The 13012-nt window shown below is 38.2% G+C and overlaps 1 protein-coding gene across 1 annotated transcript in view; it reads left to right on the top strand.

Annotated features, from left to right (window-relative positions):
- Positions 1-12756, top strand: part of PIK3CB (phosphatidylinositol-4,5-bisphosphate 3-kinase catalytic subunit beta) — a 111218-nt gene extending 98462 nt beyond the window's left edge. Inside the window, exons 19-23 of the mRNA XM_007464363.1 lie at positions 5476-5643; positions 7063-7186; positions 10854-10999; positions 12117-12249; positions 12619-12756. Coding sequence (XP_007464425.1) covers positions 5476-5643; positions 7063-7186; positions 10854-10999; positions 12117-12249; positions 12619-12756 — 709 coding nt within the window. The remainder of the gene's footprint in view (positions 1-5475; positions 5644-7062; positions 7187-10853; positions 11000-12116; positions 12250-12618) is intronic.
- Positions 12757-13012: the final 256 nt, after the last annotated feature.

Raw genomic sequence — 13012 nt, 5'->3', positions numbered from 1 at the left:
CCCCCCCCCCCCCATTTTTATTGCCCACCCAGGGCCCAGGTTAGATGGCAGACTTTCATGGTATATTGTCTCATCAATGAGCAGACCTTTTCTAGTTCCCTTCATACATTTGACAGCCCTTTTAGAGCCCCAGCTCCTGCCCTGTCCAGATCCTGCCTCTCATGGACTCAAGACCATGTCTCTTTTCTCATGGGCATTAAAATGTTAACCAAGTCAGTAACTTCCTGAGCCACTACTATGAATAATCTATATTTCTGAGATATAGAAGTCTCCTTTTTTCTTTATTAATCATAACTTTTAAAAAACTTTTTTACTTTATCTGTTATTTTTTAATGTGTTTTAGTATCTACAGCAACTTTGTCCACAAGGTTGCTAGAAACAGTTAAACTTGTGATTGACTTTATCCCTGCAAGATTATAAGTATTTCTTGATTTCATTTTAATTTATTTAAAAACTTAAAACAGTTGACATTTATTGACTGAAACAGGTTTTGTATTAGGTTCTTCACATGTGTAATGACATGTAATTTACAACTTTATGAAGTTGTGTTATTCCTTTTTAGCAGATGAGAAATTTAAACTTAAGGGACTTTAAACAGTTTGTCAAAGGTTACAAAAATAATAAGTGGTGGAGCTAGATTCAAATTGGGGTCTGTCAGACACTAAACTTGATTTCAGTTCTGTTATTTTGGTAGTGTAAGTGAGAAAAATTGTGGTAAGACCTATCTAGTAACTATTTATTTATCAAAGTATTCTGGTGCCCCAAATATGTAATTGTCCATCGACTTTTTTTTTTAAGAGGTTTTTAGTGTTTAGATTTTTTTTCCAGCATACGCTTTTCTAGTGCTATTGAGGTAGAAAGAACAATTTGCTGTGGGTTTCGTTCCTTGAATGGGACTTGTAGGAATACCGAATACAGAAGTATTGGAATACAGAAGTGAGATTATGGTTCATATATAAAGGACCTTTGAGTACCATAAATGACAAAGAGCTTTGCTTTTAAATTAGCAGTAATTTCTAATATGGCTGTGTAAAAATAGAATAGGTAGTTTTGAATAGGTAGCAAAATTTTTGGTCAATCATTTACTCATAAGAAACACTATGTAGATAAGAGGAGAATGGGTGATTTTAAGAAACTCTCCCTGGGGAACACAAACCCAGAGGGTTCTGGCCTACCTGTTTTCTTTTTTCTTTTGGTTTTAATGGCACACAGCCACAACCCGTTTGTTTACATATTGTCTGTGGCTGCTTTTATGCTATAACTGCAAAATTGAGTTAGTTACCTTATAGTCTATAGCATCTAAAATTAAAACATTTACTATCTGGTTCAGTCCAGTAAAAGTTTATTGACCCTTCTTATAAAGTAAACCCCAATGAAAATGATTTTACTTCATTTGTCCGTAAAAAATGGGGAAAACTTTTCAAGCATAGGCTCCTAACTTGTTGGTTCTTTCCAAGGTCAGCACATAAGCTACATAGTGGTCTCCTTTGCTAAGAGCAGATTCTGGCCATATGATGTCTTGTTAATTACGAAAGGCTGAGCTAAAGACTTTGTCCTCAGTTCAGCCAGACTAACTGAAAGCCTCAACTAAGTTCTTTTCTCTTAGTTTTTTGTTTTACCCATTCTATTTAACCGTAAAGCACATTTAGCATCAAATAAAGTTCATTGTGACCTCAGGCAAAGGGAGGCAGCCACATGTGGGAGTGCTAGAAATAAACCTGGTATCTGTCTCAGGGGAAGCAATGTGTGTCTAACAAGAAAAAGGAACTTGTCTGTTCAGTGAGATCTTTGCTGACTTTTTGTACTCTGACCCCATGTTTAAAAAAATATGCAGGACTTCAATTCTTTTGAGTTCATTTTCAAACCAATAGCTTTTTTTTTCCCACCAAACATTTTTTACTGTTTCTATAAATATACATGCCCCAGTGTTCCTGTTGTACGTGTTTTTCTTTTGGCCAGCTGTTCAGGTTAAACCTGTTCATGTAGCACACACTCTTTTAAGTTCAATGTCAAATCTTCAGATACCTTCTACACATTACTATTTTGATCAGAATATTTTAGCACCTGCAAAAGTGCCGTGTTAGCATGAATGAAAGTGCGTATTTCTCATTTTCATTTTTCTCTGATGTCTCAAAATATTCTTTTGGTATCTTCCATGCCAAATTAGAACATTTGTAAGCCATCAATATGTTAGAACACCCTGACTTTTGGTCAACAAATAGGTAATTAGACTTTTCTGTCAAGTCTGATAGGTTGCATGTAAATCTACCTGGCTATTTGGTAGATTTGACAGTCCCATCTCGTGCCCTCCCCCACCCGCCCCAAAACAGCTGACATTGAATTTTGGAGAGTTGTCTTCACTGTGACTTTATATTTGAGTTGCACTAATGGGGTTTACTTCCCTTTTAAGAGAGCTACACCGCAGTTCTAATGACACTGGTTTCAGTAGTTAGAAGGATGAAGGAAGAAGATGGAAGCAATGCAAGCCTTAGGTAAAAGAATTATACTTGCCTCCTTTTGAAGCAATGGGCTAGGAGACTTGGGGTCAAGGCCAGAGAAAACTTTCTACATACTCATTCAGAGTAGGGTGATGGGGCTGCCATCCCCACTGCTGTAGAATTTATCTCATTTTACAATTCTTGTTTTAATGGAAAGATAACAGATTGCTCCTTGGGTCAGAGAGTCTGAGAAAGGAAGATAAACATTACTAAGCGTTGTCATGGCCTTTATAAGAAGTTGAGTGCAAAGGGTGCCCCCGTAAGGTGGTCAGGGCTCCAAGAGTTTGTCCCCAGCTTGACTTCTGTCAAACTGTCTCTATGACAAGGATGTTTTTTCCTTCCCATTGTGAGCGTTCCATCCTCAAGACACTAAATGCTTTCATCATTGTCTGCTTTTGAAGAGGAAATTGTTGGACTTTTGCCCAGTTTGACTGCAAGTGGGGTAGGAGAAGATGTAGGAGAGTGAGCCAAAGTGCACTTTAACCAGACAGTGTTTACTTCACATGTGTTGTGTCACGATAAGGATAGGGGTATTGGTAAAAACTTTCATGCTCCATAGCTACCTTTTCTAGTGAAGCATAAACTTTAAAAAAAGAGAAATAAATTAATAATGCATATGTAAAGCAGGCTGTTGGTATATCAGGCTGTCAGCATGAAGTTTCACAATTTTGCTTCCAACCGTATTTTGCTAGAACTAGGGAAGTGCTTAAAGAGGCATAAAATTGAATTGTTGGTTGGAAGGAAATTTAGGAACTATTAAATGAAACTCTCCTCTTTTATCTGATTATTACACTACCACACTCATTCATTCCCCCAACACACACACACACACTCACACACTCACACTCACACATTTTTTCTCTTTGGTGAAGTCCTTATGTGGCAGATAGAGGTCTGCATGGTCTTTCCAACACTGACTCTTTCTTCTCCTCACCTGCTCCCCCTGTACTTTCTTCTGTCCCTCATGTCCTTCCTCCTCACAGAGATCTTTCTTGACTGTTGACACGTTCTACTGGCACTTCTCATTTATCCATTGATCACATGCACATTGTGCATTTCTGGTTTGTCTGATCAGTGAGAGCAGGGACTGCATTTCTGGCTCACTTCTGTGTCACCAGCAGCTAACACAATGCTTGGCACATAGCTGCACTCATATATGTATAGAACCCGTGAGTTCCATCCATTGCATTTTCTGTAGTCACCTGACTTTTATTTGAACTTTGCGAGGTATCTTATTCCATTTTATATTTGCTCTAGTGATAATACCAGTTTTAGAAAACTGAAGAAAATGTTGACAACCAAAATGAGAAAAGGATAATATTAATATATGAAGAACTCATATAAATCTCTAAGGAAAATGTTTAAAACTCTAATAAATAGACCAAGTATGTGATTAGCTAATTCACAAAAGAAATTCTACATAAAATGGCTAAAAGAGATCTGAGAAAATGCTTATTTGCACTACGGATCATATAAATGCAAAGCAAAGCAAAATCCTATCTATAGATTTAGCAAAAATTATTTGGCACAAGAAGCAGCCTGAGAGACCTCTTACACAGTGACTCTGTAGACTGTGTTAGGTTAAAAAGATAGTTTTAGAGCCACTCAGACCTAGTTTTAAGTCTTAGATCTTCCACTTGGTTAAATGTATGACTTTTTTGCAAATTAGTTTTATGTCTCGTTTATAAAGTTGGGAATTTACCTATTTATAGGGATTTTGTTATTGTTTGTTTAATTCATTCAGAAATACTTATTGAGTGCCTGCTTTGTGCCCAAACACATTCTCAGGTACTGAGGATACACAGTGAGCAAATTATCCCTGGCTGATGGAATTTACATCCTAATGGTAGAGACAGACAATAAACAAATACATAAATAAAATGTACAGGATGTTGGATAGTGTTGAGGGCTATAGAGGAAAATAAAGGAGGGAAGAGATGGCAGTTAGTATGTCACTGTGTTGCTATTTTAAATAGGATGATTCAGGAATCCCTTACTGAGACGGTGACATTTCAGCAAAGATTTCAAAATGGTAAGGGAGTAAACCATGTAGATGTCTTGGAGAAGAATGTTCCAAGTAGAGAAAATAACACAGATAAAGGAATGAGGGAATATTGTACCTGATATGTTTGGGGAATAGCAATGGAGCCAGTATAGTAAGAACAAGTGAGCAAGTGGAAGATACTAAGAGAGGTGAAGGGGGACAAGATTGAAGGCCTTGTGAGCTACAGCAAGCGGGTTGGCTTTCACTTAGGTGGGAAGTCATGGCTGAAATTTCAATCAGGGGAATGACATAATATGAGTATATTTTAAATGGATTATGTTGCTCTTGCATTTAGAACAGACTATGCTGTGGAATCAGGTAGACTAATTAGGAAACTTGAATTTTGAATAGGGGTTGATGATGACCTGGACTAGGGTGGTAGCTTAAGGAAGGGTGGAGACAGAGAACTACTTAGACTCTGTACATTTTCAAGGTATGTAAATATTAGGCATGAGAGGAAAAGTGAAAGATTACAAGGTCTTGGGCTTGAACAACTATAAGGAAGGAGTTGTTGTTAACCAAGGTAATGTGTAGAGTGCTTAGCCTGCTGTGTGGCATCTACTAGATGCTACATAAAGGGTGGTTCCCTTCCCCAAAATTTAGGGTAAAAATGAAAGACTTTTCCTTTATCTGATGTGCTTGTGTCCACCTACACAAACAAATAGAATACTTCACCAAAATAATTAGATAACAAATTATACATTTAGCTAGCACATTGGAGTTTCGTAAATTACTCCATCTGTTCACTAAGATATTTACACTGTAATAGAAAGTGGAACTAATATTTTTCGATATGACTGATACAGTAATGGCAAGGTTATCAGTAGTAATAAAACTTTTTCAAAAATCAAAGAAAAAACATACTCTGTCAGTGTTTCATTTTATGGATAGCATACACATGTGACTCTTTATGCCCCTTTTTTTTCTTTTCAGGATGCTGCCTTATGGCTGTTTAGCAACAGGAGACCACTCTGGCCTCATTGAAGTTGTGAGCACCTCTGAAACAATTGCTGACATTCAGCTGAACAGTAGCAATGTGGCTGCAGCAGCAGCCTTCAACAAAGATGCCCTTCTGAACTGGCTTAAAGAATACAATTCTGGGTTAGTGTTCTGGGTTAGTGTATTTTGTTTGATTATCATTCTTCTGAACAAACTGCCAAACAAATAACTGTTCTCGCAGTTAGAATCATCAGTGTCCTAGAGGAAATATTAGTGTTATTTATTGCTTCATTTCAGGTTAGATCAAAATGACAAATAGGCCTTCCTAAAATCTTACAGAAGATTAACATTGAATTCTGCTTCATCTAGATCAAATTTCAGAGCTGGGCAGTAGTTTAAAAATCTAAGAATTTAAGTGTTTAACAAATAACATATAACTTTCTAAGTGCATGAACTTCCATAATTATGTGAATGTATGAACCTAAGTAAATTTTCAATAGATTTTTAAAATAGAAGTAAATGAGTTTGTAGGCTGATCTCTCCAAACTAAAAAATACAGTGCTAGGAATTGTGTTATTTACAATTATTGTGTTGGAAAAGCCCTAATACATAGGAAATTAAGGAATTTTACAGTGAGGGGAAAACACTGCAAGTATTTTTGGCTGCAGATTTTGAAGTCAGACTTAAATGTTACCATTGGCAAAATCCAAGAACTTGGACTTCCCTGGTGGCGCAGTGGTTAAGAATCTGCTTGCCAATGCAGGGGACTTGGGTTCGAGCCCTGGTCTGGGAAGATCCCACATGCTGTGGAGCAACTAAGCCCGTGTGCCACAACTACTGAGCTCGCATGCTGCAACTACTGAAGCCCGCGTGCTGCAACTACTGAAGCCCACGCTTCTAGAGCCCGTGCTCCACAATCAGAGAAGCCACCGCAATGAGAAACCCGTGCACCGCAACGAAGAGTAGCCCCTGCTCGCTGCAACTAGAGAGAGCCTGCATGCACCAGTGAAGACCGAATGCTGCCAAAAATAAATAAATAAATGAATAAATTAAAAAAAAAATCCAAGAACTTGTATGTGAGAATTAATTTTCAAATTTTGATTTTAGGGCCTTGTACCTAAAGGGTCTATATTAGTTACTTCTGATATAAGTCAGTGACTTTAATGGTTGGCACTGTAATACTTAACTCTTAAATGTGGAATTCTAGTCTTTAGTCAAAACTACAAAAATGTTCCAAAGCCCAGCATCATTCAGCCAAGCTGATGGTCTCCTATCATTACTATGCATATGAACCTAACCCCTGTCCCCTACGGAAATGCGAGCCCCAGGACACAGCAGTTTGAATAGTTGATGTCCAGTTACCTGATGTCTTTGAGCAAGCCTGCTTACTCCTCCCTGCCCTGCTCCTCTGATCATCATCCTCACTCTTGGCTGATCCAGCATCTTCTCCTTATATGGTTTTGGCAGCTCTGTGTTGCAGTTGTTCTCACATTAAAAAGGAAACAGAAGTGTGGATTGGCTCCGTCCCACACATTTGGAGGCTGAAAACCTTCCTTGCTCCTATTTTTTTCTCTTATTCAGGGATGACCTGGACCGAGCTATCGAGGAGTTTACCCTGTCCTGTGCCGGCTACTGTGTAGCTTCTTATGTCCTTGGGATTGGTGACAGACATAGTGATAACATCATGGTCAAAAAAACTGGCCAGGTAAGCAACTTCCCAGAGTGCCAAGGGCCTCAGTGATGCTGTTACTTATGTGCAGCACAATCTCTTGTGAAACTCAGATTCTTTATGAGTCTCAGTCATGCCGTTGTCTTTCCTTTTATTTCCCACCCCTTGTTTCATATGCCATCTGCTTCATATATTGGTTTGTTTGCTTGAAGTTAGGTGATAAGCATTTATTTAAATGTTTAAAAAATTATTTAGGTTATTTACAAGTGACCTATTCCTTCAATATAAGAAATTGTATTTGGGACACATATGGGCCTAAGAGCAGAAGGAGCAGATAATGTGCAGGATGTATTCACTTTAAAGAAGATAAGTGTTAAAAAAAGAAAAAGTTGAGACAAACCCCACTTGAGGCATTTTTTCTTTTAGAATATCAAATATAATCATCTGTGGGAGTAAGGCGATACAGAGTATGACTAATATCATTTGGGGGTAGCTAGGGAGCTAGACCAGGTTATATAATATAAAGAAGCTCTTCGTTTTGAAGTGAAAATTTTCTTATTCTTCAGAGTGACTTTTGTTTGTAAATTCTTTAATATTAAGCAAAGACAGATGAAATAATCTGAGACTTTTTCAGTTTAGCCACCCTTACAATTCCCTGACACTAGGGGCATTCCAGAGTAAAGACTCTGAGTCACTCTGTGAACTCTGGCTCTAGGTGGGACCCAGAGTTTTACACCTTGGCGATCTGGGTAGTTCTGGCTTGAGCTTTTGAGAGTTGAACCTTGTGTTCACACTTAAAAGGATTCCCTCCGACTTCTGGTTAATCAAGCTGAAACACAGGTTTTTCTCCATTCTTTCTTGATGCCCTTCTAATATATTGAGGAATAAGAAATATGTAAATCCAAGAAGTCAAAGATAATAGGAAAAGAGGCCAACAGTGGGTGAAAGACATCAACAGATTTGGGGATGAGCAAAAGCAAAATGGAAAAATAGCAGTGACTCGGCATAACTGAGAAAATGGATACTTGTGGAAGGGTGTGTCAGTCTGAGGAAAGCTCTGGAATCAGGGGCACTAGGTGCTGCTGAAGGTGGGGAAAGGGGAAGAGGCTGAAAACAGGATTGATTGGCAGTTTATATATGGAGCAATTAGGTGCTTATATCTCCTTCCCAACTCCAAGAAGGGCTAGAGGATTTATTCTCTGAAGAAACCAATTCTTCTGACTCAAGGACAGACAGCTTCTATGGAAGCTAAGTGTAAGGTGCCATATTAAAAATAGGGATGGAGTGAAAGTTGGCAAATGATAAATGGTATGATTCCCAGCCATTTCTGCTTGCTTTGCTCCAAGAACAGTAGCAACCAGGTGTATATTCCCACTCTCGCAATAGACTACATGGTTCTTCTCAAGAGAAACTGATCAGTTCCAGTGAAAAGGCTTACAGATGCTGACTTTTGAGGTCTCTCCCCAGATACTCTGCAAGGAAGCCCACTGATCAACAATCCTACCATGTCCATAGATTTTTCATTCATCTTTTTAGTGACTCATTCTTAAATATGAATGGTCAGCCAAAGATTATCAGACATTTGTTGAAAGCCTCCACCATGAAAGAGACCAAATCAAGCAAAATGGGGGGAGGGGGAAAGAAGAACTCTGGGAAAACAGTACCTGCAGTAAACAGAGGATGATTTAAGAAGTAAATACAGAAAATATATTGCATCTATGAAGTAGTAAGATTCTATTTTTAAAAATTAGAAAATGGAATTCCTAGAAATTGAAAAGAACAGATAAAATAGAAGTATAAACTAAAGATCAACTAACATTTCTTGAACTCTTTAACTTGTGGAAAGCACAGTTCTTCAAGTTCTTTATATACATTAACTCCTTCAATCCTTATGATAACCGTACAGAGTGAGTGGTAGTGTTATCCCCATTTACAGGTGAGAAGATTGACACAACAGAGAGTGGACATACCAGGATTAAATCCTGGCAGTTTGGCCCAGATTCTGTTTTTTTAGGCACCAGGCAATGTATTGCCCTTTAATATCCCCCAAAGGACCAAGATATCTGATAAGTAGAAGAAAGAAGATCCAGAAATGATAGAGGATCAGTCCAGGGAGGTTCACCATCTATTAGCCTAATAAAAGTTACAGAAAGAAGTAGCACACAAGAGGAAGGGAAGGAACTTACCCAAAAATAGTACAAAAACTTTCCCAAAGCTGATGTTTGTGACTATCCAGTCAAAAGGGCACAAAAGTTCCCTTACAGTAGATGAAAAAACCCTTACTAAGGCCATTCACCGTGACATTTCAGTGCATCAGGCATAAAGTGATGGTCTTAAAACCTTCCCAGAGATACAGCAAGCCACTTACCAGGCTTCAGGAGTCAGAAAGACTTGACTTCTAAAATAGCAGCGTTGAAAACTATATAAGACAGTGGGAATTAGCCTTCATGATTTTGAGTGAAAATGATTTCTAACCTAGAATTCTATACCAGACTTTCAGTATGAATGTAGAACAAAGACATTTTCAAACATAAGGTTTCAAAAGCTGTATCTCTTCTGCATCTTTTTTCAGGAGGATGCCAGAATAAGGGCATCCATGAAAATAAGGGTCTCAACTGGGGTGCTTTTGCCCTTGGGGGACATTCGTCAATGCCTGAAGACAATTCTGGTTGTCAGGATGCGGGAGGGAGTATTCTACAGGCATCTGTGGGTAGAGGCTAGGGGTGCTGCCAAACATCTTATAGTGTATGTAAGGTAGAACCTCACAACAAAGAATTTTAGGGCCTAAATGTCAGTAATGCCAAAAGTGAGAAAGCCTGGTCTACACCAAAAGAGACATGATGTGGAACCCAGGAAACAGGGACTGCGAATGGGAGAGTGAAGGTTGAGCACGGGGTGATGGTTCTGGCAGGGCTTAGAGAACAGCCAGCCCAGATAGGAGCTAACAGATTACCTGACCATGTGGAAAACCGCTGTGAAATGATTTTCAGATTTTTAAGATTTTGTGAAGAATTAATGACCAGATCATAGAACACTAAGACAAAAAATAGTTTTGTCAAGAAAAAAGATGAGCAAGAAAAGGAAGTGTAATCATAGTATACTATTACCAAATGGCGTACGTACTTCGAACAGTAAACACTGGATATTGATTTAACCAGAAATTATGATATAATGTGTTGCATTATGAGGCATGACATCAACACAGGAGTACTAAATCTTTACCTTCCATAATAATCCAAAATTAGGAAGTAAAAAGTAATTATAAACATACTATTTAGAAAAATGGAGACATATATCAGGAAAAACACGTGGATGGGTGGGGAGAAGTTACCTCTAAGTAGTAGTGCTTAAGGTGGTGAGGGAACTGGTGGGGCAAGGATATACTCTCTCTTTGTTTTGTTTGTGTGTGTAAAACTGTTTGAGTTTTTAAAATCAAACATGTTTATTATTTGGATGTATTTTTCTTTTTAAAGATTCATCTTTCCCACTGTGTATATGCAGTTCAATATCAGGGTTATTATTGAATATAAAAGACCTTCGAATGTCAGAGCACTCTTTTCCCAAATGATCCAGGAGGCTGTGTAGTGTCTCTGCTACTACTCCATTTGATGTAGTGCGTGGGCGTCTAGGACTGCTGAGGCCTTGCATTTTTATTTGGAACCCACCAGAAAAAAAGGGAAATTAAATCCCATTTGTTTTCCAGCTCTTCCACATTGACTTTGGACATATTCTTGGAAATTTCAAGTCTAAATTTGGCATTAAAAGGGAGAGAGTGCCTTTTATTCTTACCTATGATTTCATTCATGTGATTCAACAAGGAAAAACAGGAAACACGGAAAAGTTTGGCCGGTGAGTATTGTCCTCGTGTCAGCGTAAACACATCTAATGTTTTCTCAACTGACCAGCTAGACTAGCATTTAGCTGAGAGGTATATTTAGATTGGGGAGATAGTCAGTCTGCTAACAGGAGGCTTTGGGGGAACTTGCCTGTCAGATCCTGTTCTGGTTCAAAGAAGAGAAAAAAAATGCTAGAAATTTGAAATAAATTATTGTTTTATTCCAATAGTATACCACCTTTTACCTGTATTAGAAAATTCTCTGAAACTGTTAAGACATTTGATAGTGAGATGCTGAGAGGGACTGGCATTTTGCTGTCATTCTATGTGAAGTGCAGTAAGAGAGTCAGGGTTCAGGGAAAGACTTTGTAATCTCTTATCTATTCCTTGCTGTTTGTAGGTTTCCAAGCATATTACTTGTCATCTTGTCTTTACTTCTCCATTTTAAATGGGGACAAAAATAATTATATTTCAGGGATATTTTGATAATGAGAAATATGTTACATGATGTGATCAACTCATCCATATGCTTACCAAATGATTGCTAGTATCATTTCCAGTTCCGCATGGGTTTCTGCAGAGTATAACTCTGGATCCATTTTCCTCTTTGGCAAAATTAGGGAGATAGCATTGGGTGGTCATCTTGAATGACCAGCTTGAAGAGGAGAGAGAGGGAAGGCAAGATGACAGGAAGGTACAATGCAAATTCGTCGACACTGATTTGGGGGACATTAAAGAAATTAAGTCTCTGGAGTCAGACCACAAATCTAGAATCTAGAATTATGGTTAGAAATCCTTATGGATTATAATCACCACTTTTTTATAATTAATTTTTGTGACACATAGAATTAAAAAGCCTAGATTAAGTGTTAAATTGCCTTTTATCATATAATTTCTATTTAATTTTGTTTTTGAAAAAGATATGTGTGGTTTTAGAGAGCTTGATTTATTTTATGTAAATTTTAGTCCTGGGACAATTTTCAAAAGGGTAAAACTCAGAAACGAACCTTTAGTTCAGTAGAAATTTTCCAGCTCTTATGGAAAGTCTAGCTATATCTCTCATTTTCCTTTATGAAATTTGCTATTTCCGTTCTAACATCATACTCTTGTGATTTGCTGCATCAACTAAAGGTTCCGCCAGTGTTGTGAGGATGCATATCTGATTTTACGACGGCATGGGAATCTCTTCATCACTCTCTTTGCACTGATGTTGACTGCAGGGCTTCCTGAGCTCACATCAGTCAAGGATATACAGTATCTTAAGGTATAAACCTCTTTTCCTTGTAAATTGGACTTTGTGAGCTTAGAGCTCAGCCGTACCTACCTATTTCATTCAGATGTTCAAAGGGAATGGAACAAAGTCATTTCCTGTGAGACAGTTTTACCCAGGAGTGGTAGTGACAAGCAGCTAAGTAGTTGTCTTGCAGTAATCATAAATTCATTTCATCTTCAAAAACCCTCTGGCAGAGGTCATATTATCACCATACCTTGGTGTTCATTCTCTCTCCCATAAATGGTATTTGAATAAGGACATGGGGTATGCTGTGTGGCCAAGTCAGCCTCCTGCAGACTTTGAGATTTGCACCTCACTACAGAGAATATATAAAATCAGATTTTTTCCCTTCATTTTCAGGACTCTCTTGCCTTAGGGAAGAGTGAAGAAGAAGCACTCAAGCAATTTAAGCAAAAATTTGATGAGGCACTCAGGGAAAGCTGGACTACTAAAGTGAACTGGATGGCCCACACAGTTCGGAAAGACTACAGATCTTAACGAACAGCCTTTGCTCCTAATGTATTTGTTGGTTTCGTTTAGTTTTCATTTTGCACTTGCACTAAATTGAACGGTGACCCTGCCAGAGATGTTATAAAGGGAATGAAATCCTGGAACCCAGAGTTAAATTAAAAACAATGGCATCCCACAGAAACCTAATCTGAACAATCCCTGATGACCACCCTCTGCTTTTGAATGCTTCCAAGATTCATCATGCAAACTGTCAACATTATGGATAATCATTTCCTGCTGACTT

The sequence above is a fragment of the Lipotes vexillifer genome, unplaced genomic scaffold, assembly GCF_000442215.2.
Source record: "Lipotes vexillifer unplaced genomic scaffold, Lipotes_vexillifer_v1.1 scaffold957, whole genome shotgun sequence".
Taxonomy (NCBI): domain Eukaryota; kingdom Metazoa; phylum Chordata; class Mammalia; order Artiodactyla; family Lipotidae; genus Lipotes; species Lipotes vexillifer.
The sequence above is the reverse complement of the archived record's forward strand: the minus strand, read 5'-3'. Positions and strand labels throughout refer to the sequence as shown.